The sequence below is a fragment of the Mustela lutreola genome, chromosome 4 (assembly GCF_030435805.1).
Source record: "Mustela lutreola isolate mMusLut2 chromosome 4, mMusLut2.pri, whole genome shotgun sequence".
NCBI lineage: Eukaryota > Metazoa > Chordata > Mammalia > Carnivora > Mustelidae > Mustela > Mustela lutreola.
The window spans coordinates 96361497-96388242 of NC_081293.1; the positions used below are offsets into that span (position 1 = coordinate 96361497).

At 43.7% G+C, this 26746-nt stretch overlaps 1 protein-coding gene across 6 annotated transcripts in view; it reads left to right on the top strand.

The window, feature by feature from the left end:
* POU6F2 (POU class 6 homeobox 2) overlaps positions 1-26746 on the top strand; it is a 373231-nt gene that overhangs the window by 309070 nt on the left and 37415 nt on the right. For 5 of the 6 annotated variants that reach the window (XM_059170548.1, XM_059170550.1, XM_059170549.1 and 2 more), the window contains one exon: positions 7328-7465. The exons of the other annotated variant lie outside the window; for it this stretch is intronic. In XM_059170548.1, the coding sequence (XP_059026531.1) occupies positions 7328-7465 (138 nt within the window). The remainder of the gene's footprint in view (positions 1-7327; positions 7466-26746) is intronic. 6 annotated transcript variants of the gene reach the window in all.

The following is a 26746-nucleotide window of genomic DNA, read 5'->3' on the forward strand; positions in this document are numbered from 1 at the left end:
CTGCCTCGTCCTTCCCGCCATTCTCCCCATCCCACCACAAATTGCGTAGAAAAAAAATCCCCGGCACCCTACGGTTTCCTTATACATGTCTTGGCATAAATCTCTGAAAGAAAGGGAATGACCTCTCAGATAGGGTGGTCAAGGCAGGTGACCTGGGGGAGGAGACGTGTGGACAGCGCAGAGAGCTGCGGATGTAGAGCCAGCAAATGCGAACATCCTGACATAGCTGAGGATCCAGTGTGTCCGCCCTGGAGGGAATGAGGGCCAGAGGGGACCCAAGCCTACAACAGCATGAAGTTCAGGAGGGAAGATTCTTACAGCAAGACATCTATCATGCTCACCGTGTGCCAGAAATTCCTCCCATGTTTTGCATATGCTGTGTGGTTTTTCCCAATACCCCTGTGACGTCATGACCACCACTAATAGTCCCCTTTTACAAAAACTGAGGGAGCCTGGATGCAGAAAGTGTGCCAGTCCTTTCAGAGACCACAGATTGGACGGCTTATAAACAACAGAAATTTATTTCTCACAATTCTAGCAGCTGGGAAGTCCATGAGCAAGGCACCCTCTCCATCAGGCTCTGGTAAGAGCCCTGGTCCTGGTTCACAGCACCTGCTCACCGTGTCCTCCCATGGTGGAAGGGGCTCGGGGTGTCTAGAGGGTCTCTGTTATAAGGCACTAATCCCACTCATGAAGGCTCTGCCCTTGTCCCTCCTCAAAGCCCCTCCTCCTAATTCCATCTTTGGGGGTTAAGATGCCAATATATGAAGGAGCGGGCCCTAACATTCAGACTGTAGTAGATGGTGCTGCTAGTTACCAGCCAGTTACTAGCAGACTCAGAATTAGACCCCAAACAGTCTGGCTCCAGAATGCCACCTCTTAATCCTCTCAGGGAGAATGGCTTGTCTCTCGCCAGGCACATTTCTGTGCAACTTGGAGGAACTATAGGTGCAAAGACTCAGAGCTGCCCCTTCTAGGTCTCTTTGGACACACCACCCCAGACTACAACCCTCTCCAGGTCCGGATATCCCTCCTTAGTGAGACATCCCTCATCTTTTCCTACGTCCCCTCCCTCTCCACCAAAGGCTCTTCCCTGTTTAAAGCCCCATGAGTGTAGGGAACAGATCGATCAGTCATCACACTGTTTCCCCTCATACTGTGCCCACAACACAGTGGGTGCTGAACCAGTGTTTGTGGGATGAAGACATAGTGAGTGGAAGGAAGTGTTGTTTGCGCTGTGACAGGTCATGATAATGTCCCACCCGGGTCCCCTGGAATTGCTCTTTTCAGTGAGCTGCCTTTACTCCTTTGGGGGCTTTCAACAACCAGCACCTGCAGCCCTTCTTCCATCCCTCAGCCCCCCATATATACTTTACCCCAAGAGCAAAGAGCCACCAGGGCCAGGGATTTGATTTCCAACCCTTCCTTGACCCTAAGGGCTCTCTCTCAACTGGAAGCATCAAGTGTCAAGGGAGAGCATCCAGCTTCCTTGCCTTGGGATAGGACAGCTCTGAAACCTTAGTCACACTCCAGAGCCCCTACGGGATCAGAATCCTTCCCTTCTCCACCCTGGTTCTGGGGACCCGAACCTCAGACATGAGATCACTTTAAAAATTTATCTATTGGGGTGCTGAGGTGGCTCAGTTGGTTAAGCAGCTGCCTTCAGCTCAGGTCATGATCCCAGGGTCCTCGGATCGAGCCCCACATCAGGCTCCCTGCTCAGTGGGGAGCCTGCTTCTCCTCCCTCTGCTGCTCCCCCTGCCTGTGCTCTCTCTCTCTCTCAAATTCATAAATAAAATCTTTAAAAATTTTTAAAAAGTAAAATAAAATAAAAATTTCTCTGTTACTGAATGTGGCTGGATAGTAAGTAGAGCATTATTTGGAAGTTATTATACTTACAGTTTTGTCAAAAATTTTTTAAAAAATCAAGTTTACTCTAAAACTATAGTGAAATCAGTGTGATTTGACATTGATGAACCAAAGATATTTTAGGGTATGGTGGTGCCTATGTCATCCCTGCAAACCTCAGGCCCTCCAGCCAGAGACTTCTGACGGGCAGAGGGTCGGAGGGTTAGCATCTAACACTTCACCATCACTGCACAGAAGCAGGCAGACAGCGAGTGGAAGAGCCGGGCTTGATACTGAAACTCTCCAACCTGATTCCTAACTTTCTGTTTGTATCACAGAACAATCATGAGACCTAGGGGGAAAGCCTAGTAGGATAAAACCTTCATCAAATAGGTCATTGAAATAAATGTGGCCAACCTTCCAACACGTGTCTACTGGTATTTTCCTCCCCCTTTTAAGAGAAGACTTGAGGGTAGTGAGTGCAAGCACTGATTCGGTTAAGAGTCACAGGAGACCAAGAGACACATGTGTCACATCTAGAGCCTAAGAAAGACAAGGACCTCATGCACGTAAATGAACTCGGGCAGCCGTATTTGCCGTCCTGTGTCCAGGCAGCCCCTGCAAGTCTCTAGGACCTTCTGCGGGAGTGAGCGATGATGAATGCATTTATCAACATCCTCATTTAAAAACAAATGGCGCCACAGTTTCCAGGTTCTAAATTGAGAAGTTAGTAGCAAAAAGAGCTGCTCCACAGTCCATGCTCTATGAAATCCACGTAGCTCACGAGGAGTAGGACAAAACTATACATCATGGGCAATTCTGCTCCAAAGAAATGTTTTGAGCTTGCTGCATTCACAGGTCCCTCTCAGAATAAAGGCATAAGCAGAATATGACACCATAGGTCAGGTGCCTCATCGTCCTGCCTTATTTTCATAAATAAGGTTCATAATAATAGAATACTGTAATCAGCAATGTCTCCTGAGAAGTATTCTGACTGCTAATGCCCAGGTTCAAGAAACCTGAATTCTTTACCAGGCTCTAGGTTGTGAGTCTTTCAGAGAAAGAGAAGATGGGGCAGGATTTGGAGAAAGACAGCCCTCCATCAGGGAGTGACATAATTTATGATGACAGTTATACGGTGACCTACATATGACATCATCGAATGCTCCTGGAAGAGACTCTATCCGAGTTTTTCTTGTCATCACCATTTAGTGACCTCAGAGAACAAAGATTAGTATAAAGCTCTGTAGAGCTGGGAATATGGATTTTTTCTCATTATGAAGTGAGCACCCAATATCCATATTGATATGGAATATTTGGAAATAAACCATTTGGAAATAAACCATTGCGAATCCTAAGGAAAGATTTTTACAGATTTCTCTGCATGCCTTCACTCTCAAATCAGCAAGTGTGGGATAGATTCATTCACAATATTTTGACACGAGGCAGGAATTAAACTCCAAAATGAGTGTCCTTGTGGAAACCCAACAAATGTTGTCAATGAAGTATGAGGATAACATGCTAGAAAAGTACCCTTTTGCTGGTCCGTCATGAACAACCCCGGCCTCAGAGTCAGAACTGTGCCTTCCCCCTAAATTTCTCTATAAATAACCAACTACAGGAAGCCCAAGATAAGCAGGTAATGTCAGGTTTTCAGTACTTCTTTTCGATGTCCTCAGGTCCAAAATATAAACTTTTTAAAAAAATAAGTCAAATAAAATCAGAGAATACAGTTAAAATATCAAAATAGAAAATGCAATTGCCTGCGTCCCCATTATTTCCAAAGGGAGAAAATTTTTGTAAAGGTGAGCCCTAATTCTGACATACTGATGAGTTCAAAACCCTCCTGCACCATATGAACCGTGAGAATGATAGTGAGCATGTATTCAGAACGTGGTAAATGTCAATTATTATTCTAAAACTTTTGTCCGTATTAGCTCATTTCATCCTCATGATAATTCTGTGGCTGGTACTGTCTTTATACTCCTTTTACCCATGAGACAATGAGACCTGATTTGCTAGAGGTCACAAGCCAATGCAGTCTGGTTTCAGAGGCGATGCCCACCCCTCCCCCAGTGCAAAACTATTTTTAAAAATTTCCCGGTTATGCTACTCTCTAATATTGTGGGAGTGGCAGGGAACTATCTCAAGAAGTTAGTTTTTCTATTAGAAGGTATTTAGACTATCCGTGAATTATAGAGCTAAAGCTTGATGTATTCACGGTGCAGATTCCATTTGGAGGCAGTGTGAGAACTCGAGCGCTCTGCTCCCGCTTGCTTGGGGGGCGTCCACATTTATAAACAAGCCTGCCCTGGAATTCAGCCTGACTTTTGAGTCGCCGGTCTGTGGAAAATTCAAGTATGTAATACAATCGGACTTCATCAGGGCCACCCTTTAGCTGCTTAGGTACGTCGGCAATGAAAGATCTGAAGGCATAAACTTGGAAGCGACTACCTAGAATGTTGACTTGCTCATTATGTACATTTATTGTGCCCGGGCTCCTCGCTGTCCAAATCTACCCCGAGCCTCCAATCAAGGAGAAGGACTGATAGGAACACTGCTAATATGACATGACTGGGGACAATACAGAGTGACGTGACCGGAGGTGATGAAGGAAACACTTATGGTTTCCCGACCATTCCCTCCCCATCTCTGCCACAAATCTCGACGCATATTACATCCCTGCCTTGGCAGTCTCAGATAGAAAAGCCCAAAGATATTTACAGAGCTGCATCCGTCAACAACACCAATGGTCCACCTGAAAGGCTGTCAGTGTGCAGACCGACTTGTCCCGGCTGTCTGTATGCACCACACCCCCTGCCTTCAGCTCTAGCTGTACTTCCGGGGGTCAGGGGTGCATCTCCCCATAGTCCCTACACCTTTCGCAAAGACCTAGGGATGCAGGACAGGAAAGAAGAGAGTCACCGAGTTGGCTCTTGTTCCAGTAAGAGGGAAAGGCAGCAAAGAGGGGGGAACTAAGACCAGGATAGAGAGGAAAGAAACATTAAAAATCAACAAAATCCTTGCATTTGTGGTTGCTTTGGCAACCTTCCAGAACAAGGCAAGGATACCTGTTCCTGCTCCCATGACAAGAAGGCTTAAGTAGCTACTTTGTTTCATATTCAGAGCCATAATTCATTCTTTGTAGAATGTCTGAATTTACAGCAAATATATGGAACTACAGCTGAACATACACTCAAATCCTAAATGTAAGGAATTCTCCTAGGACACCACTGTCTCCAGAGAGTAATTCCATAATTTCCTATTTAGAATTTTTGAATGACCTAGATGTTAGGGAAATGTCTTACAACTTCTGAAAATATTTTCTCTTCATTAAGGAGGAATCACTGTCTCTCTTCTTCAGAAAACATTCTGCACGTACCGATTTAAATTTTGCACCCAAAACTCCTGGACAAAAGGGCATATTCGACACAAACACCAAGCGGCACATGATTTCATTTTTCTCTGAGATTGAGAAGCATATTTGGAGATCTCTCTGAGCCTGGGGAATTTCACTGTGATTTTAACTTGTATGGCATAAAAGAAGAGTAAACATAGCATATAGCATGTGAGCCGAGATAGTGTGCCTGTAGGCAGGGTCTGTCCGGGCAGTTTGGGGAAGGTATTCCCAACGATCTTCTCACTTAATCAGTGGGGAAAAAGGAAAAAAAAAAAAAAAAAAAGGTACACGGTACAAACTCTCTCACCTAAGGTAGTCAATCCGTAAATAGAGAGGGCTCCACTTACCATCCACCACTATTTGCCTCATCTACACTATGAACATCGAAAGCCAAGAACACAGCCAACCTGAATTTTAAATCCCATGGTGGTAATCTGGGATGAGACAGGGTTTCTTTGAGGCTGATGAATGAGAATTTTTTTTCTCCTTAAAAAGAAAACCATTCCTGCCTTTTAGGAGAGAGATAAAGGCAAAAGACACATAAAGTAATGAGCTTAAATGGATTTTCACTTCTTTAAAAAAAAAAAATGTGCTAGGTCAGTGGGATTTTCTGTAGAACTAGTTACGTGAAATTCAGTTATAGATGAATAAAGAAACCAGAGAGATAAGGATATCACATTAATGAAAAAAGAATTCTTAAATGCATGTCCCTTTTGATGTTTCCCCTGACAATCAGTTTTCCCATCCTCATCGGATGATATAAAACTCTAGGCAAATTTCCAGAGGAGGTAAGCAATAAGATACAATCTGAGGGAAAGAGGGAATGAGGAAAAGAAAGAAATAAGAAAGACTAAGAGAATTGAGAAAGTAAAGAAGAAAGTGGAAGAAAAGCTTCTGGGACCTGAATTAAGTATGGCATTAATTTTTTCTCCAAGTCTTAGTCTTGGCAGGCTTCTTCTAAAATGCAGGAATTTCATGGATGTGGGAACTGGTGATGGAAAATGCATTATTATACACAACAATCGTTGTACTTGAGAGGAACTATATGGGAAAAAATAACACCCTAGAATAAATACAAATGAAATTCATGTATCAAAACCAATACTGTGAAAATAGTTTAAATGTTTCTTGAATTTATATCTAGTCATTAACCTAAATGCAGATTTTAGTTCAAGCTACACTTCTGCCTCATGGTCAGAAGGCCTGAAAACCCGTGGCGTGGAAAATTGGCAGGATAAAGAATATTGAATTGGTCTCCATGGAAAAACGGGTTTTGGCAGCTATACCCTGCTCCTTGAGTGGGTCCCCCCACCCAAGTCAAATTCTCCTCCCTAATTCACCCTGCTCCCAGGAAGAGACCCAGGGAAGGCCACATACTAGTCCAAAGCAAGCAGCTAGGCTTCAACTTGGCCAATCACCAAAGGACCTTCCTCACTGGCCTTGAATCCCACGGTTGGCATGAGCCGCCCCTCCCCCCAGGTCCCAACCCTGGACTCCCCCTCTGAGAACACAGAGGTGGTAGGTTTCCATTGCTACTGACTTTGGTTTCCTTCAGAGAAGAAGGTGGAGTGAGGCATCTGCCTTTCGCCATGGGGAGCAACTCACAAATGAAAATGATAAATTCATTTAGAATTTAGTTAGAAATCCCTAACATCTGTTCCTCCTCTCCACTTCTACTCCCAACCTACGTGAATCCACATTCGGTCTGCTGGCCTCAAGGAAAGGAGACATTTTCCCAGAGTTTTAGGTAGGCTAGAGGACACAATCCAGGGACTTCTCCAAAATCGTTTATCCACCTGGCAAGACCCTGACAGCCCACCACAACCCCAGGGCCCACCTCCTTCTCTCCTGGGGCTCCACTAAGCAGCCCAGGGTGGGTGGAGCCTGTTTTCTTCCCGGCCTCATAGCTAACCTCCCCTAGAGTCCACAGCTTGTTCAGCAGGCTCCCTCTTGGAGGTTCCGGGCCCTTTGCATGAACCAATTGGAGGGGGACCATCCTTCCCCCACGTGAATGTTGTACGGTGTGCTGTGCCTGTGCCTCTCTTGGTGGTTTCACCCTGATCTTTTCTCTCTTTGCAGCTGGTTAATAATCCACTAGCAAGTCAGGCTGCTGCAGCAGCCGCCATGGGCTCCATAGCAAGTTCACAAGCCTTTGGCAATGCTCTCTCCAGTCTTCAGGGGGTCACGGGTCAACTAGTTACTAATGCACAAGGACAGGTGAGTGGGAGATGGGAACAAGAGTGAATTTTTATGGCAGATTGAACTCGGAAAGGAAATGAATTTCTTTTGCATGACAGTGATATGTAACTGCATCCATTTGAGGCAAATAAATAATGTTTACTAGCAATGTCAAGAATAGGAGAAGGGTTGGGAGGGGTTTCTATATTTTAGAAGCAAGATTCTTTTTTTCCTTCCCCTAGAATGGCTAAGTTTTCATTTGTTTTTATTTCTGTACGATGGCTCGTGTTCTGACCTTAACTGAAGGAAAACACTTTCCATGACGGGGCATTCTTTTTTTCTTTTTCCTTTTTTTTAAGGTAATTTTTAAAATAAAAATTCAGTTTTCCTCTTTTATTTATTCATTCATTTTAAACTTGGACAGCGGGGGGAAACTGGGACGTTTCCTTCCCCAGTTGCTCTAAGATTTCTAAAGCAGCCCTAAGCAAGCCAGGTTCTGACTGGGGGGGGGGGGGGGGGGCGTGATGGGAAGGACCAGTGCATTCTTGGGAGAGCAGCAAAGGGAAGGGGTGAGGGTCTCTTGCTGATTCTTCTGGAAGCCAGGCTGGGTTGCGTATGTCTAAAGGCTTGCTTCAGTCAGCCAGGGCCAGGGCCAGCAAACCTTCCTCATGTCATGGGCAGCGTGCTGGTCCCTTTACGCCCCTCATGCGCCCGCCTCACGGTCCCGAGGACACTGACAGAGCTTCAGATGACGGGGCTCCCCGTTCAAGACCCCAGTAAACCTAAAAGCTGCAGAGAAAGCAAACCATAGTTAAAGCTGAGGGTATCAGAAGCGCCCTCCACTCAAAGGCTCGATATTGACCCTCAGTGGATAGAGCACCTTGACCTCAAGTGTGGCCACTTCTGAGGGTGGGAGCCCAAGGTGGAAGGAGCTTGCACGCTCTCAGGATTTTCCCTCCCAGACTTATTTACTCAGCAGTGAGTTTACGGATCCCTGCTTGGCCTGCTCTGTGAAGAACAGGAATGGCGACGTCTTGCACCCTGTTTTTATTTTACATAAAGAGTAAACAGAGATGCATTATAAGCTAAACCATCTCAATCTACGTCCCAGGGCAAAAAAGCTGACCTTGGTATATTTCCTGGGTGGGTGCGGGATTGTCCCGTCAGAACCCCGAGGGCTGAACGATGGAGCTTGTCAAAGAGCAGCCCCAGGTAATGAATCATCTTATCACAGGTGCACACCACACATATTAAAGGAGGGTTGTATGAACACCGTGCCCTCCACAGTCACCTCTCAATGTCGGCTTTAACCCTTGTTCCAATCCCTTTTCATCAGAGCATCATTTTATGCAGCCGGCTCTAAGTGGAGGCTCTCAAAAGCCTATTGCGATTTCTGGAGGGATGGGGTTTGGGCACGGAGGAAAAGTTGGTTATAATATCTGTAACTCATACTCCGATCAGGTCGGTCCTGGAAGCTGCTTCCCAGAGTTCTGCCCAAAATAGAACACCCCGATTCATTCCTGCCAGCAGCTGGCCCTTGAGATGTAGATTTTAGGAGTTCCAGATAGAAAGCACATCCACTGATGTGTATTTCCCCCTGACTTTTCCGGCTCCAGAGTCCAAGGAAAATGCACCACTCTGCCCCACCGCTTGTGAGTTTGTGATGGAGAAAATGCTTTATTGCCGAGAAGGAATTATTAGGAGTTTATTCTTCTGGTGATTTAATGGCGGGTCATCTTGCCAGTTACAAATCCATCCCCTTCTGAGGGCCTAGAGTTACAGCCTTTCCACTCCGCTTGGCCTTTGCCAGCTCCCCCCTCCGGGGATGTTTCTCCCTCCCGTGAGGACCCACAGGGAAATGAACTTCCCAGTAAAGCCTCAATGGGCACTCTGCATATATCAAATAAGGGTTGGTTCTAATTTTAAAATTCTTCGTCTTAGAAACTATGCTGTAATAGTTGATTTGATGTGGTGCACGAACCTCCTAAAGTGAAAAAAAAAAAAAAAAAATCACATCACAGAGGAATCGATACTGCCCACTCGTGAAGTCTTGTCTGAGAGTTTTAGAAACATACCCTGGGGTGTCATGTACTCCTCCCAGTGCTGGAAAAGACTGAGGTACTCAGTTTCCAAAGCTAATGAATTGGCCACGTTCCCGTAGTGCTGTGTGTGTGTGTGTGTGTGTCTGTGTGTGTCTGTGTGTGTCTGTGTGTGCGTGTGTCTGTGTGTGTTTTTAAAAAAAACTTACAATATAAACACAATCATCTTTCCAGAAAAAAGTGCATGCTTTGTACCTCTTGGCATAAAGATACTTGTTTGAACCTCATGAAGTGGTGAGATTACAACAAAAAAGAAGGGCAAAAATTATTTGGGGTGTGTGTGTGTGTGTGTGTGTGTGTGTGTGTGTGTTCCTTACCCTTTATTAATGTGGTACAAAAAATAAGACTGCATTGGAATCAGGTTCATATAATTAGCCTTGCTCAAAAACCCGTGTAAATGAGAATTACTTCACCCAGCCCATTTTCAATTCCTTAAAAATCTCCACAGAGCTTTACCAGAGAAGGTACAAAGAGAAAACTCTTAATATATTTATAGATCCTTTCATTTGAGTTCTTGACATCAACTATTTTTTACATTTGAAAGTCTGCCCAGAAGTCATAACATTAAAATCTACACCTAGGTTTAGAAAGCTTGTTTTACTCTGTTGATATTTGGGGGAGGTCGGCTGCAGAGAAGGCACCGGTGGGGGGTCCCCTGAAACTTGCTCCCTCCTGCTAAGATTCCCTCTCTTGGCTACTTGGAAATGGAGACAGTTTTACCCAGGAAAAGAACCCTAACTAAATTCAGACCTGCCTGGAATAGGGCTCAAGCTCTACATGTTTCTAAATTTGGACCTTGGGGCAATCAGTGATTTAATCTTTCTAAACCAGAGCCTCATCCTCAAAGTTTAAGACAACCTCGGTGAGGAGGCCCAGGGCTGTGGATCATGGTTTCTGGGCAAAAGGCTCTTGGTCTTCCTGCAGAGAAGGGGAGGGAGACATGCCCCCATCTGAACAGGGAGAAAGCGCCCCTTCATCGGGGACTTGCAGTTTTTGTCTGACAGTCTTAGAATCTGACTGTTTCCATTTACAGGTTTTCAATGAATTTAAAGGAATGGGAAATCTCCATATATTAAAGGACTTTAGTTTTTTAGTTCCTTTTTTTCCCCCTAACCAGTTCAGTCATTCTTTTCCCCTTCTGCCTCTGCCATCCATTTATGGTTAATTCAGAAGTCGTGCACTATTCCAAAGAGTGATTCATTTTCACAGAAACACTATATTCCGAAGTCACAAAGCAATATTGTACCCCATTTTTAAAAAATGGTATATCATACCCACCTTCACTCTGAGGTGAAAAGGTAGCAAGTGTCCTATTGGTAATTCATAATCTTGGAATGTGTAATGACTGTCACACTGCTGAGAAGAACATTCTCGTTCTCTTTGCTTCCTAAATCAGGAACTCCTGTGAGTGTGGAAGCCAGACAAGGGAATGGGCATTAGCAAGACACGTGTTTGAATCAGGTCAGCCAATAACTAACTAGCTCTGTGACTTCAAGCAAGTTACATGAGTTCTCTGGGTTTCAGTTTCACTATGAAATAAAGATAATAAAATCGAAGTCCCCAGATTTGAAGATTAAGTGGGGTCAGTTGTGTAAAAAGCCTACCATAGTTCTGGAGTATATAGTTAAAGACTCAGTAATAATTAGCGGCTGCAGAAATTATCATCATCATCATCATCATCATCATCACGGTTTAGAGTTCTGTCTAGCATTTTCTGGAAACCTCTCTTTGGTTTGGATATATAGGAAGAGGCAGTACAGCACACAGGCAAAACCAGCACACAGCAGGTTTCCTGCTCTGGAACCAGGCAGCCATTCATCGGCAGTGAGACCACAGGTTGACTTAATTCTCTCGTGCCTTAATTTCCTCATCTGAAAAGTGGGGATAAGGGGCACCTGGTGGCTCAGTCAGTTAAGCATCTGCCTTCAGCTCTAGTCATGATCTCAGGGTCCTAGGATCGAGCCCCAAGTCAGGCTCCACACTAGGCAAGGAATCTGCTTCTCCCTCTCCCTCTGACCCTGCCCCTCCTCCCCTCCCGGTCATGTGGGTTTTCTCTCTCGAATAAATAAATAAGTAAACTTAAAAAAGAAAAATGTGGATAAGAAGATAACCATCTTCTAGGATTAAATAGTTCAGCCTGTGGTCAGGCACATAGACATCATTCGGTAATGCTAACATTCAGTATATGCTGTTATTATTAATTAAGATGCTATGTGTTTTCAGTTCACACTGTGCACACAAACCCCCACTGTGTGTGCGAGGAGTTTTAAATGTGAGAATCTTAGCAGGAGAACATTAAATTATTTTAAGGAAATCTTAGCCTTACCCCAGATAGTGCAGTAGGGGTGTATGTGTGTGTGTGTGTGTTAACACTCGTACAGTGGGTATACTCGGGATTTGGCAAGTAGATTTACCATCGATTTGTTCAGCTATAGAACTGGCTTCCCTATTGCCCCTGGCAATATCTCCTTATTGGCATTATTGCAGAAAAGTAAAAGCAAATGAAATTTCATTTTATCCTGGGGCTAAGAAAAGCATTTTACATTTTAACTGAAGCTCAGAATGTTTCCTGATGAAATTAGTTCTCGACCGATGTGAAATTTTCTTAAGTGGCAACAAGTCAAACCAAAGTCCTTCCCAACCATCCTTAAAGAAACAGTCAAGTTAAAAAAAAAAATCAACAAAACAAAACAACATTACTTTTTTAAATCTTTTTCTTATTTTTATTTTTTTAAATATTTTATTTATTTATTTGACAGAGAGAAAGAACACGGGCAGGGGGTACTGCAGAGGGAGGGGGAGAAGCAGACCCCTCACTGAGCAGGAGTCTGATGCAAGGGTTCGATCCCAGGACCCCAAGATGATGATTTGAGCCGAAGGCAGACATTTAATGGACTAGCCACCCGGGTGCCTTTACTTTTTTAATGTATAAAAAGGAGAAAAATTTAAAGGACCTACCCGTTCACTTCATGACTCAAGAACACACGCAGCATTACATGAAGAAACAGTAGTTGAGCAGAGCTGCTTTGGCAAGACAGAAGGATTTGCAGTAGGGAGGCATTGCCGTCTAAAAGGACCAGGTCATGCTCAAAGAAAAGCAATCTCTCAGTTCCAGTAGTAGCCTCTGCAATGTAGCTTAGAAAGTACACCCTTGACTGTGCAAAACCATGGACAGTGAGTTGCCTCTATTCATGGCAGCCCTGGGTTGAAGAAGGCCAAGGCAGGAACACCACCGGCCCCGCGTCTGTACACATCAATTGGGAAACCATCCTAATACCATAACTTTCAAATATGTGAAAAATACATGTCTTAGAATTGAAGAATTCTAGGTTGGGACATTCCTCTGAATTATAATCCTCAAAGGCTAAAGAGCATCTCTAGAAGGGAGTAGAGCAGCTGAGATCCCGGGCTTTGAAGGAAACAGGTTTGATTGGCACACATTTCTAGCTATCTGGCCTTGGATAAGTTACAGAGCTCGTCTGGGCCCCTGTCTCCTCATCAGTGAAGATGGGACTGATAAGAGATCTCACATACTTCATGGTGGGGTTAAACATGAGAGAGCAAGCAATGGGCTGAGCACAGTGCCCGATATGTCTTAAGTATTTAATAAAGTATATTGTTATCAATAAATTCATGTTATAGCTATTCTTCTTTAAATGAAAAGCCAGCAATTGGCCCTGAACTATAGGTGGCTAAAGTAATTCAACACATAATTTAAATGGAAAGAGGAGACTCTTTCAGAGAAAATCACTACAAGATGAACAAAGATGAAGTTGTAATAAATGCAAATTTCCGCCAGAGAATTGAGATGTAATACATTTATTCAATTGAGGTCCATTGAACCTCTCTGTGGGTTTTATTAGATCTGTACAGGAGAACAAATAAAGCCATAGCTGCCCACCTTTGTAAAACAAATTTCAAACCCTGTGCAAAAGAGATAAAGTGTGTTAACTCAGACAATGTGACTAGAGCAAATGGGGGGCCTCACACACACCCAGCTAGAGCAAGAGGATCAGGAATTTAGGGAGTTTCACACATATTCTTACTGTATTTTATTAAAGATTTTATTTATTGATTTGAGATCAAAAGAGAGTGGACAAGCGTGGGAGTGGGGGAGGTAGGGGCAGAGGAAGAGGGAGAGGCAGACTTCCCACTGAGCAGGGAGCCCAATGCAGGGCTTGATCCCAGGACCCAAGGATTGTGACCTGAGTCAGAGGCAGATGCTGAACCAATGGAAGCACCCAGGTGCCTCTTATTTAATTTTTTATAATAAAACACATTAGATGTATGAAAAGATAAATATAATTTTTTCAGGAGCACTTGGGTGGCTCAGTCGGTTAAGCATCTGACTCTTAATTCCGGCTCAGGTCTTGATCTCAAGGTCTTAAGTTCAAGCCCCAAGTGGGCCTCCACATTGGGCATGGAGGCTACTTAAAAAAATAATAATATTTTACAAAAAAAAAAAACAAAGGATCCTTCAGAGATGTTAAGTATTAACATCTTTCCACATAAGCTTTAGTTCTCTTGTTTATTTTTAGAAGAAATAAAACATTACTGATACAGTTGAGGCCTTGACACTTTCTCCTCATGCCCCTCCCTCCAAGGTGATAGATACTATAACACTGGTAATTCCTTTCATGCAAGTTTTACATCTTTACTAAGAAAAAAAAAAAGAAAAGAAAAGAAAAAAGGTATCTTTCTAAAAAGCTACAAAATCATATGTACAGAATACCATTTTTAATACTAAAAATAGACATGTTGCATAACTAAGAATCAAATATGTTTTGCTGAAAATTCAGAGTAGGTATCTAAAAATTCAGGGTTGGTGTCTGTATATTTTTGCCCAAATATGAACAGAACAATCTATTTAGATAATGGTTTTGGCCATGTTTTCTAAACCAAAACTCAAAAAACAGTCTAACAAAAGATTTTCTTTTCTCACTTGCAAATATTCTATAAAGTCTTAAAAAGGTGTAAAAATTCAATCACATGCAGTAGAATACTTATCAAATATGCATTTTGTTAATCACATCTTTTTTTTTTTTTTTAAGAGAGAGAGAGAGGGTGCATGTGCAAGGTAGGGAGGGAGACAGAGAACCCCAAGCAGGCTCCAAACCCAGGACCAGCCCGTTGGGGTGGGGAGGGGGGCTTCCGCTCAGGACCCTGAGATCCTGACCTGAGCCTAATCCAAGAGTCAGAGGCTCAACCGACTGAGCCGCCAGGTGCCCCTTAATCACATTTTTTAACACTTTTAAAATCTGCTCTTTCCGGAGACTGGGAAATAAATGTTCATGGGATTAGTAATATTATAAGAATTTTACCCTGGCTTCATCTGAGTAATAAAGATGAAACAATAACAACAATAAACAACCTCAATCTTTCTACTAACATATCAAATTTCCCCTTCGAGCCCAATTGAGAGCTTTATTTCCTCATTTCAGGAGAGGCCATTGCATTAAAGCCCCGTTTCCCTAAGTGTGCGCCTTGGAAATAAATGAGCCCCCCGGGGCGCTGCACGAAGGAGCGTCCCGGCCGGGAGGCGGGGGGGGGGGGGGGGGGGCGCGGGCTCCGCCCCGAGGGGCTCCGCCGGGCCGGGCAGCTGGGCTCCGACGCGCCCCAGACCCCTTTAACTTGTCGGACCCCGCTTTCCCCAAACTTCCTGTCCACCCCACATTTCGCAGAATGGAACTCTGCAGAGCACGCTTTGGGAAATGCTGCGGGGAGTCATTCGCTTCGTTCCTATCCGCGCTTTGGACTGCGAGCTGATGATTCAGTCCGAAAGAGCCCCCTCCCGGCTTTGAGGGCGCGCACATCCCAGAGCACGTTTGCGGGGAGCCGAGACTGGGAGGTGGACGGACGCCGCTCTGACCCCTCGGCTGCGCCGCTAGCGCGCAGGGCCATCGCAGGTCCCCTCGGGACGCGCCGCCCGGATCCTCCGGTCAGGGCCGGAGAGGAGGGGGCCGGCTGGTGGAGTGACCCCGGGCCTGGCCCTCGGGTCCTGGGTCCTCGCCCTTTTGAGGAGTGGGCCTCCCTGGATGGTAAACGGCGCTAATGAGCCCTGATGGCCCTGGGCTCCACAGTGATTTCGCGGGAGATGGATTTGATGGGAGACCTTGCCTCTGCAGTGGCTCGCCTGCTGACGCGCGGGACATAATTGGGTCTCTGAGATGGCAGGAGCATGCCCTGGCCCTGTACTTGACAGTGAATGGTTCAGCCCACACCTTGGCTGCCGGGCCAGAGGTCGCCTCTCCCTCCCCACCGTGTGATTCCTCCTTACAGCCCCCATTTCTGAAATGAGAGGGTTAATCCTATTAATGCCAACACCCCGGAGAGTTGGCCAGTTTGAACTAAAAATGAAGCACCCTCTGAAATCTTTCTTCCCACGCTCCACCCAGTGCAACCTGTCGTTCGCAATTAAAGGAGTGGCCAGAAATACACAATTTAAAAAAAAAAAATCTTGTTTTAGGGGATTTACCCTGTAGATTGAGCCAGAGAGAACCAAGTTCTCTTTTATCTACAGCAGAACTTTGGATGGTGGTGGTGTTACATTTTTTTCTCCACTGCTTTTTTTTTTTTTTTTTTCAGTTCTTCAACATAATATTTCATTTTCCTGGGAACAGAGAAATGTGTTCTTGTGTAGGCTCCTGAATGGAGAATGGGCACATTCTTTCCAGATAAATAGGAAAGGGGCCAATTAACTAATGAAACAACTTAATTAACAGCTATAATTCCAAACAGGTAATGGGTTTCGAGGTACTATTCACAGACAGCTTCCTCAGAACTGATCCGACTCCTCGCATCTTTGACTAGCAGCATTGACATTCCATCCCCACCGCAAGGTAGTATCACTAACCCCTGCACATGTAGCTCATTTCGGTGAGCAAAGCTCTAGAACCGTGTTAGTTCTTAGAAGAGCACGCAGTGTGATTACCCCAGCTGTGCACACAAGCAAACTTTTGAGATGAAACCTTAAGAAACTGGCAGAACTGAGATCTGAGCCCCAAGTCCAACCTCATCTTCCAGTACCATCATCACTTTCTTAGGTTTAAAGACCTGGGTTCATTTCCTGGATGCTCCGTTAGACAGGACACAGACTCCAGAAACTTCCTCGCTCCATCGGCAAATGGTAACTGTAATTCTTACCCTATCAACCTCGAAGATTTCTCTTGAAGATATATAAACACACTTGAAAACTACAAAAAAATGTAAACCTTGCCAAAATAAATATGTTTTTTTTTTAATCTTTTTTTTTTTAAAGATTTTATTTATTTGTCAGAGAGAGAGGGAAAGAGCGAGCACAGGCAGACAGAGTGGCAGGCAGAGACAGAGGCTCCTGCCAAGCAAGGAGCCCGATGTGGGACTCGATCCCAGGACGCTGGGATCATGACCTGAGCCGAAGGCAGCTGCTCAACCAACTGAGCCACCCAGGCGTCCCTAAATATGTTATTTTAATCAGTATTCTCACCTTATTATTTTTGCTGATCTGAGGAACCAGAAAAGGAGGGAGTCTCTAAAGCAATGAGATAATCTTGAAAAAAAATGACCTCAGGTCTCCACTTTATCTTGCCGAGGGGAATATGAGCCCCAGGGCATCAGGGTCTGGGGGACTATGGGTCCCCTGCCTGCCAGACAGACAGCTGAGACAGGCCGGAAGAGTGCATGCTGTGTCCTTGATATGGGCGCTCAGGAAAGTGAGCCTTTCAGAGCCACATAGGAAACACCAGGTCAGTGAATGTTGGCTTGGAGCTTTTTGTAGTATCCCTCAGTAAAGTGATTTTGGAATTGAGGAAGCTCCCAGAGTGGCAAGGCACTATACATTTCTATATCCTTCTCTTTGGAAGCCTCCCTTCTAGGGAAGTAAGCCCTTCCAAAGAAAAAGAGTAATAGCTAATACTGTATTCTGAGTTTAGGAAGTCACTGATAGTAAATTACACCATCAGTTTAAGAACAGCTTTTTTACAATGGAAGAAAATACTACCGCACTAAACAGATACATCAACTGTTAGGGCAACCTGATTTCACAGATATTAAAAATAGAAAAAATGTGGGACTCTTATAATTGAGGAAGTGTGCTATTTATTTGATAAATAACCTTAACCAAATACAATATCAAAAAGACTGGGCTGTTGACGATAATTTTCTTTTCAGTAATCACATTTTTTAGTAGAAAGTCAGGGATGGAAGTAGAAGCTATTTATGTCTCAGTTTTCACAACTAGAGAATGAAAATTAAACCTGATTTGGGTCTGAGGGTGAGGAAAGAGAGGAAGTACTGAATTTTGACTTAGCATCCCTAAATCAATATCAGTTTTTTCAGTGAAAGATTTTTATGGTTAAGCAGAACATTCCTAAAGAGGAGAAAACATTAAATTTACATGTAAGATGCATTCAGCCTCCAAATAAATGTTCACCCAACCGTTTACTACACCATATGCCCAATGATACACCCAACTTTTTTGTTGGCCTGTCAGTTGTTGACACAACACATTCTTCTTAAAGACGTGGGCAACATGTCCTCAACTCACAGGCCAATAAGGGAGAAATGAGAAATAGATCAGAAGTAGGTAGGAATGGAAAAGTCATAATTCAGAACAGTGGGGAGAGCCAGGTTCAAGTTCAAACATACAGAAGGAGGCCTTTGCACAATCCAACCAAATTCAATGCATTCACATAGAACATTGCTCCAAACTGTGAATCAATTCATCAACTAACCTTTTCCATCTTGTAAAAGTAACAATATAAGTAGATCCTGAGATGTCGTAAGGTGGGGCATTCAGGGTGACAGCACAGTCGAGATGTGATACAGCTTTGTACCTAGAAGTCAATGCCATCAGTCAAGCACCGCCCCGGTACACAAAGGAAACACATTACACACTCCCTACCTCTGACACTTCTCGATAGATATTCACCAGAACACTGTGTCTGAGAGTTAGAGGTGGAGAGTGGGAAGGTCTACTTGGTCCCATGGAAGGCGCCCACTGTAAAGAGTACAGGCTTCCAAGTTAGGGACCATCCTCAAGCAGCTCTGCCACCCCAGGCAAGGCAGCTAGTTTAACTCAGCGGCTGTCTTCGCTTCTGTGCACTGACAACAGTCCCTTCCTCTCTGGGTTGTTAGAGGGATTCGTACTAACAGTAATAAAATTCCTAAATTCCTGCCATCTATTGAGCACTTTCTTTTTTTTCTTTAAGATTTTATTTATTTAGTTAGTTATTTGAGAGTGAGAGAGCACAAGGTGGGGAGGAACAGCAGAGGGAGAAGGAGAAGCAGGCTCCTCGCTGAGCAAGGAGCGCTGTGCGGGGCTCAATCCCAGGACCCTGGAATCATGACCTGATCCAAAGTCAGACGCTCAACTGACTGAGCCACCCAGGTGCCCCTACTGAGCACTTTCCACATAGTAAAGATTTGCTTAGCTTTCAATAATATTCTATTATTTCATTTCACCTTTACCCCAACCATGGACTATGCCTGATCCCTATTGTACAGTTTAATAAACCTCCAAGATCACCCAGCTGATGGCAGGATGGAAACTCAATTCTTGTCTGCTATTAGTGATCACTCTTATCGCTGTGATCTGATACAAATTTAAAACTTTCTTATTCACCGATGTATCCCAAGCGGCTAGAATGACACCTGGCCCACAGTAAGCATAAACATAGTAATAAAATCTGAGGAGTGAATGAATAGAGCACTTCATATAAGCTAATACGTTATTCAATAAGCATTTTACAAAAATTCATCATTTCATTTCATTCTCACATTGCTCTTGGTCTAATATCTCTAATTTACATCTGAGCAAGCACAGGTTCAGAGAAGGGAACCAACTTCCCAGAGCCACACAGTTAGTAAGGGAAAGAGTCTGGATTTGAGGGAAGATCTAGTTTCTTCGAAGCCTTCGAAGCTCGGCTTTCTTCTGAGTGAAACCGCTTTCAGCACCTCGGGAACAGACACTGCCTGCCATACGGCAGCCTTTCCATAAATATCTCGGGCTCTTCACCCGCATATATTTTAATCCACTTAGGGTGGCTGATCTAAAGTAGAGTTGTTAACTATATTGAAGTCTTATGGGGAAATGCTTTTAAGCACCCAGCATTAAGGTGCCTGATGAAAATGGCATTGTCTGTTTACTTTGTTCAGTTTTTTAAACTACTAACATTTAGGGGCTGCTGTAAGGAGTATGCAAGTCAGAAAGGATGTTAAATGCTTAACACAGCAGAGTTAGCCAGCAAACTCCACGCCTACCGTCTTGTTCCCTTGACCCCGTGTATCTTGAGACCTATGGTCACTCCAGCACGTGGAGGGCCAGGAGGAGGATTTTGAGTCCACTGCCCACACCGTTAGTAACAGGTTAAGCTGGCTGCCTCGCTTTCTCTACAGTGTAAGCAGCAGAAGGCTAGGCAATGTGTACTTTCCCTCTCTATCATGACTACGTGGCTGCTGGACTTCATTTAATCCAAAGGCAGGGGCACAGGAGTATTATTACCTGCTAGGTTCATTTAACTACTGCTGCTTTCCTTGATGCTCTAGAATAAAAAACATATTCACCTGCCTTCAGTAAATCTTTAGGTGACATTAGCAAGCTCTCCCAGGCAACCAAAAGGAAGAGATTTAGTGATATGTATTGCTACCAAAACAAAACTCTTTTAACCTGACACGGAACTGGAAGATCTCATTGCAAGTTATGGATGGATTTTTAATGTGGGATCTTCTCAGTATTATTGAATTAGAAAGGAACTATTTGCGTTTTTTAATATAAAAGGTGACATCCTTGGGGCACCTGGGTGGCTCAGGTGGTTAAGCTGCTGCCTGCAGCTCAGGTCAGGATCCCAGGGTCCTGGGATCGAATCTCACTTCCAGTCTCTGCTCAGCCGGGAGTCTGCTCCTCCCTATCCCCTTGCCCCTCCCCCAGCTTGTGCTCACACTCTCTCTCAAATAAATAAAATCCTAAAAGGAACCAAACTTATTCCTGATAACGCTATACTTCAAAAACAGCTTTTGAAATTAAAAATTCCAAAATTCATACCATTGGTATAAATTTTACATTACTGAGCTTAGAACAGGACAGTTAAAAAAATCATTACAGTGGTGGTTGATTCATTATGATAAATTACATTTTTTTGGACTGCATTGGAAGAACCTGAGTCAGTACACACACACACACACACACACACACACACACACACACACAGGGACATTTAAAATAGGAAGCGCAAAACCATGAGAAACCACACCAGGACAGGTGCATTGGCCCTTTCAATCACATCCATCGATACCTGCCCGATGGCTGTGGCTAAGGGGGCAGATTGGTCACCTTTGAAAATGAGGATGCAATTTTATGAGAAAAACTCATCAGCATCATTCTAATGAGTTACCGTCTTTGTTGTGAGAAATGAGAAACTCTGTGGTCTCACCCTAAAGAGTATTAAAAAAAATTACTAAGAGGAAATTGAAAAAGTAATATATGTCAGAGTGATGAGGCAACTTTTTTTCTGATTGAACAGGTAGATAAATATGGCAAGCAGTATCAAAATACATTTAATTTTGCTACAACAATGGATATTCTCTTGACAAATAGCATATGAATCACCTCAGACTCATGAAACCAGGTGGTAATCAATAGATGCATTTTTTAATGATGCTTGGAGTGGTTTCATTCCCTACGCTTCTTTTTTTTTTTTTTTTTAGATGCTTGTTTTCTTGTTTATATTTATTTAAATTCATCTTTACAGGCTGGATGCCCTCACAGTACTAGGTAATGCTAAATATGGGCAGCACTTTTCTTAAGCAATTGCCAAACATTTCCTCACTGGGACCCACTGCTCCAAAGAACCTAGAATGTTGGAGATCACTGGTCCCCAATTTATATTTTTTTTGGTTTGTTTGTTTTTTGTGGGTTTTTTGTGTTTTTGTGGGTTTTTTTTTTTTTTTTTTAGCTCATTGCTATTGCTTTTTTTTTTCTCCCATCTGGGAAAAAATATAAAATATACAGTTCATAGGTCCAGAGCTTCATCTAGGGATGTTTACTAAAGCTTCTAAGGACCAAGGCTGAGTCAAACTAAAAGGTGTTCTCCCAAGCAATAAATAACATTAATCTGATTTAGTCACATAATCTGGCATCGGCAGGCAGAAGCAGAAATACTTCCCCACATTCTAGGTATTTTTTTGCTGGTATTAAAACTTAAACTCTTAGGCAAAGCCATATAAAATCTTACAAAGTTGGTCTGTCTGCAAAATGATGGCTTCACTACAGTGATGATCCTCTTTGGAAGGGAAAAATAATGTTTTCAGAATTCCACAGCGTTAGCAGCAGCAAAGAAAATAAATAGGACTCAGAGTTTAATTTGTAGTCGTTGGGGGAAAAGGGAAAGATGATGAATAACGAATGTTACAGTTCATCCTTAAGAATCTGTCTTTGCTATCTGGTATGTGGAACAACCCTCTGGGCAAATATAACGACTATTAAAAACGAAAATGTAAAGGCTCTGCAGAGAATTGGAAATTGGGGCATTAGATCATATTTACAAACATTTTCATTCCCTACCATTGAAAATCGAGTGAGAAGCCACAAATTGACACCTGGACCACAATGGCATGAAGGAATTTGCTTTGGTACCAGACGTCACACTTGCCCTTGTTATGTATTAACCATGGGCTGAAATATGCATTCTTTAAATTCCAGTTCCCATTCTCTATAGGAAAGTCTTAATACGTTCACAGATGAAGAGGGGGGAGCTGTGTAACAGCACAGTGACCCAGAGCCCTCGTTTACCACAAGAATGAATTCATACGAGGATCCCTGTAGTGGAATCAAGATGGCAGAGGTCTTGCAACGGGGTTGTGGTCGCCAAGGAGGAATGTCATTCTGTGCAAACCAAGGGGCATTCCCCACCACGCTCCTGTCCTTCCTTGTCTCCAGTGGGAAACCAGCAGTTTCTGTTTATGTTCTTGGGGACCAGAGGTCCCAATGGATCTACCTCTACCACCCCCCTGATTGCTACCTGATTGCCGCCTGATTTCGGCAGGCATCAAATCCAGCTGCTGCTGCTTCTTTTTTTTTCCCTCAGTCTCCCAAAATGTAGAACAGTACCTGGCCTTCTTCAAAGATTCAACAAAAACCCTGCTACTTTTCAAGAGAAAATAAGAACCTCTCAATGATGGGTGAATTCAGCTGTCCAATGACACATGTGAGCATGCAAACAGGCAGTCCTTAATAAGGGGGACCGCGGGAGATCACCTCAAGCCCCTTGGATTAAACCTCAGACTCTTGCCCCACAATTTTTCATAGACGCTTAAGGAAACACAGTCTTCTAGAGTGACCTTAAGGTGCCAACAAGATGCCCCGTTCCATGACAGTACTCAACACTTGGGACCTAACTTAAACATCCCACAGCCACCAGGCGGGAAGGGGGCCTCCTTCCTGCTGCTGCTGCTGCTGTGGAAAAACATACTCTTTCTCTGATCAGTGCAGCTGTTTCTCGGAAGGAGAAAAGAGGCTGCAACCCCTACTCGTCAAGAGTGGGGGCTATGGCTTCATATAGTGGCTGCCATCTTGACCATCCGGCCTACTAGAAACCTCGGCTCTTTTCTTCATTGGCCAGTTGCTGGTGCCATAGACAGCAAGCTTTACAGAATGCTCTTGTTAATCCAAAAGAAGGGATTTTCATGAACGCAGATGGCTGGGTGATTTCCCCGTCTTCTACAGTAGGAATGAGAGCAGGTGGTATAGCTGGGTGATGTGCACAGAGCAGACCCCAAAAAGGATTTGCTGAGTGAGTGAGTGAGTGAGTGAGTATATAAGCGCTTAACTTGTGCATGAAACAAATGAATGAATAAAGCAACACTTTTAATTTTGAAGCCATTCAGAATAAAACAGAGATGTTCAATTACCTGACTTTTCCAGATAATGTGGAAGAGATTTTTTCTTTGCTAGAATCACCTAGTCATTTCAATCCCCTACTCTTTCTGACAGTAAAAGAGTTGCTAATATGTCTGTATTATCTCTTTATACAAAAATACTTTTAATATGTAAATATTAATATTCATATAAACAAACACAAATTGCTAACCATAAGCAATAAATTTCCAAGGGGAAGATGGGCATGGAACAAAGTGGCAATTTCTCCTTCCATTTCCAAAAGAATCTCTCCAAATTCCACTTCCCTTCCCCAAAGAAAATTGCATTTAGTCCTGAAAGTCGTGTTTACTTGAGCTTTGCTAGGAGAACCTTTTCTGTGTCACTAGATATTTCTGTCCAGTCACAGATGAAGTCATTCAACTTTGAATTCTACATCAGGCCCAATAAAACTCTGAGCGAATATTTTACAAAATTCATTCTCCCCTCTTCTGTCTTCCTCTTCCCACATTCTAGTTAAGTAAAAGCAGAGTAGTAGAGGGAAAATAGCACCACAGAGAAATAAAGAACTCCTAAATAATCCAGAGCTTACCAATATGCCTTCCAATAGAGTAGATTTATAATTCAGATACAATTTTAAAACTTGCGGTGAGGGATGTTGGGTGGCCCAGTGGTTAAGCACCTGCCTTTGGTTCAGGGCATGATCCCAGGGTCCTGGGATCAAGCCCCACAGTGGGCTCCCTGCTCAGTGGGGAGTCTGCTTCTCCCTTTCCCTCTGCCTGCTGCTCCCTCTGTTTGTGCTCTCTCTCGCTCTCTGACAAATAAATAAATAAAAATCTTTAACAAAAGAACTTGTGTTGACAGTGGGCACCTATACTGTGCTCAAGAAAAGGATTAGTGTCCTGGACACTGATCCCTGCCCACCAGTCACTCCACGAGTAAGACAGGCAGTCAATTACAATAACTCCCCACTTAATTCCTATCTCACTGTAGATCATCTTGTGCACATTTAATTTAATCTTTAGACTACACTCTAGATCAAAACTTTTATTCTGCCAATGGTTCCTAATGCTTGAGTACAAAACCAAATAAAAGAGAGAATAGAAAAAGCTCACGTTTACAGTAAAATATGTAAGAACAGATATTGTGATGCATCTTAAAATTTTTAAAAATTGAGGGGAAAAAACAAACAAACAAACAAAAAAGCACCTGCATGCAGAGTGTTGAGTGTGCCAGATTCAGTTGTAGTGTTATTGTAATAGAAACTGTCAACAGTTCAGACCGTGGCCGCAGCTGCTAACTTCACTTTGCCAAAGGACTCAAGAAAGACTCAGGTCCAATAAGAATGATCATTGTATCAATTGAGTTGACTCTTACCTGGGAGGCCTGTCAGTTCCCTGAGATGTGGAGTTTCTTCCACAGTGTTTGCTGCTAATGGGCCACAGAACCAGGATTCAGGCCATGCTCTATAAGCAAATCATTCCCCTCGTGAAAGTCGAGTGGGATCCCTTTCCCCCTGACTCACCATTTGGAATTGGAAAACAAACACATTTACATTAGACTTTTTCTTTCTCGACAATTAAACAAATTAAAGACCGTGTTCCAGGCTGCTTTTGGGAGTACTGGAGGGTCTTGTGCTCCTTAATCATATGTCTAATTAAAGATAAGACAGGAAAGGAAGACCCATATGCACACCTTTATCACATCTTATAAATCTGCTGTTGCTGATGAGAATGGTCTTGCTAAGATAACTGCCAAACCACCGGGTTGAAATTCCCCGATTCTTCTGACCTTCCCTTGGGTGTTGACACTCTCCCCTCCTTTGGGGGCCACTGACTTTCCCTAGTGCAGCTCCCAGGTTGTGAAGAGCCTCAGTGGCATTTCAGCAATGAAGCCACTGCCATACTGTTCGTTTTTAAGTCGGCTGACATTTTTTTCTTTTTTCTTTTTTTTATTTAAATTCAATTAGCTACATAGAGTACTTCGTGAGTTTTGGATGTAAATTTCAGTAATTTACTGGCTGACCTGTCCACAGTCAGCATAGGCTCTCAGAACCAAACCAAGTTCATAGTCAATATAGTTCAATATGGTTCAATATAGTTCATAGTCAATATAGTCAATATAAGTTCAATATACACGTGGGAATGTGTATATTGTGCTCACAGCTGTAACTCCTCCAGCAGCCGTCACTCTCTCTCCACTTCTAAGCCTCCTTCTTGCCTTCATTTCTCCTCTACCTTGCAAGTGTTCTTAGTGAACAAAGTCCTGTGACCCACAGGGACTCCTTTTTTAGTATTACTGACCTTGATGATTGAGGTAAAGGCAGTCCCCTCTCTTTACCTGTTTTTAAAATTATAGATAGGAATGGCTTAGAAAATACTTGTTAATATTCATGATGAAGTCATGTTTAACTTATTTTTAAAAAAAAACCCACTGAACTATGGTCCCGGAAGGACAAGCTTAAATCTCTTGGTCACGTAATTGGCAGTTATGAAAACCCTTCCCCTAAAGTGGGGAGCGAGGACAGAAGTGATACCCAGCAGGGTAAGATCCTCAGAGACTCTCACTGTCCCCGTCAACCGGCTCGGTGGCCACAGGCTGTCCCCTCCCCTTGGATTAAACCTCAGACTCTTGTCCTACAACTTCTCATAGGCCCTTAAGGAAACAGAGTCTTCTAGAGTGACCTTAAGGTGCCAACAAGATACCCCATCCATGACAGTAATCAACACTTGGAACCTAACTTAAACGTCCCACAGCCACCAGAAGCATTCCCAGGAGGGCCTCCTTCCTGCTGCTGCAGCTGCTGCTGTAGGAAAGGGTAGTCTTTCTCTGGTGGAGTGATTCTCCTTCCTTCAGCTTGCTGCCTCCATTCCTGACAAGGAGGGCTGAGGTGGGGAGAAGACAGATGGGCATAAATGCGGCCCCAGGTTGAACTGCTGAGAGAGCCTCTGCCCTCTGGGCCAGCAGATGGCTCAAGCCAGCTCTCCCACGAGCTTGTCTGAGGCACAGCTGGGACCTTCCAACAGCTATAGGACAGTGCTACAGCTCTGTGTTATGTTATTAGCACAGTGCTATAGGCAATGTGTTTTCTTCCAGCTACATACTCCCCTCCCAGGGACTGGTTTTCTCCAAGTCTACTCTCCAAGGCTTTCTGTCCCAGTGCCCATTCCTCAAGGGGGTCCTCTGGGACAGGATTATAAATGGCTCAGACCCCTGATAATGAGTCCAGGGAAACAATCACCCGTCTTTGCCTGTTCTCAGTGGGAGGGTAGCAAGGGCCAATGCAGTAGAGCCCTCTCTCTGTGTCCCTCTCCCTCTCATCCCTCTCCTTTCTCTTCCTTCCTCTTCTTTGCTCTTCTTTTTCTCTCTTCC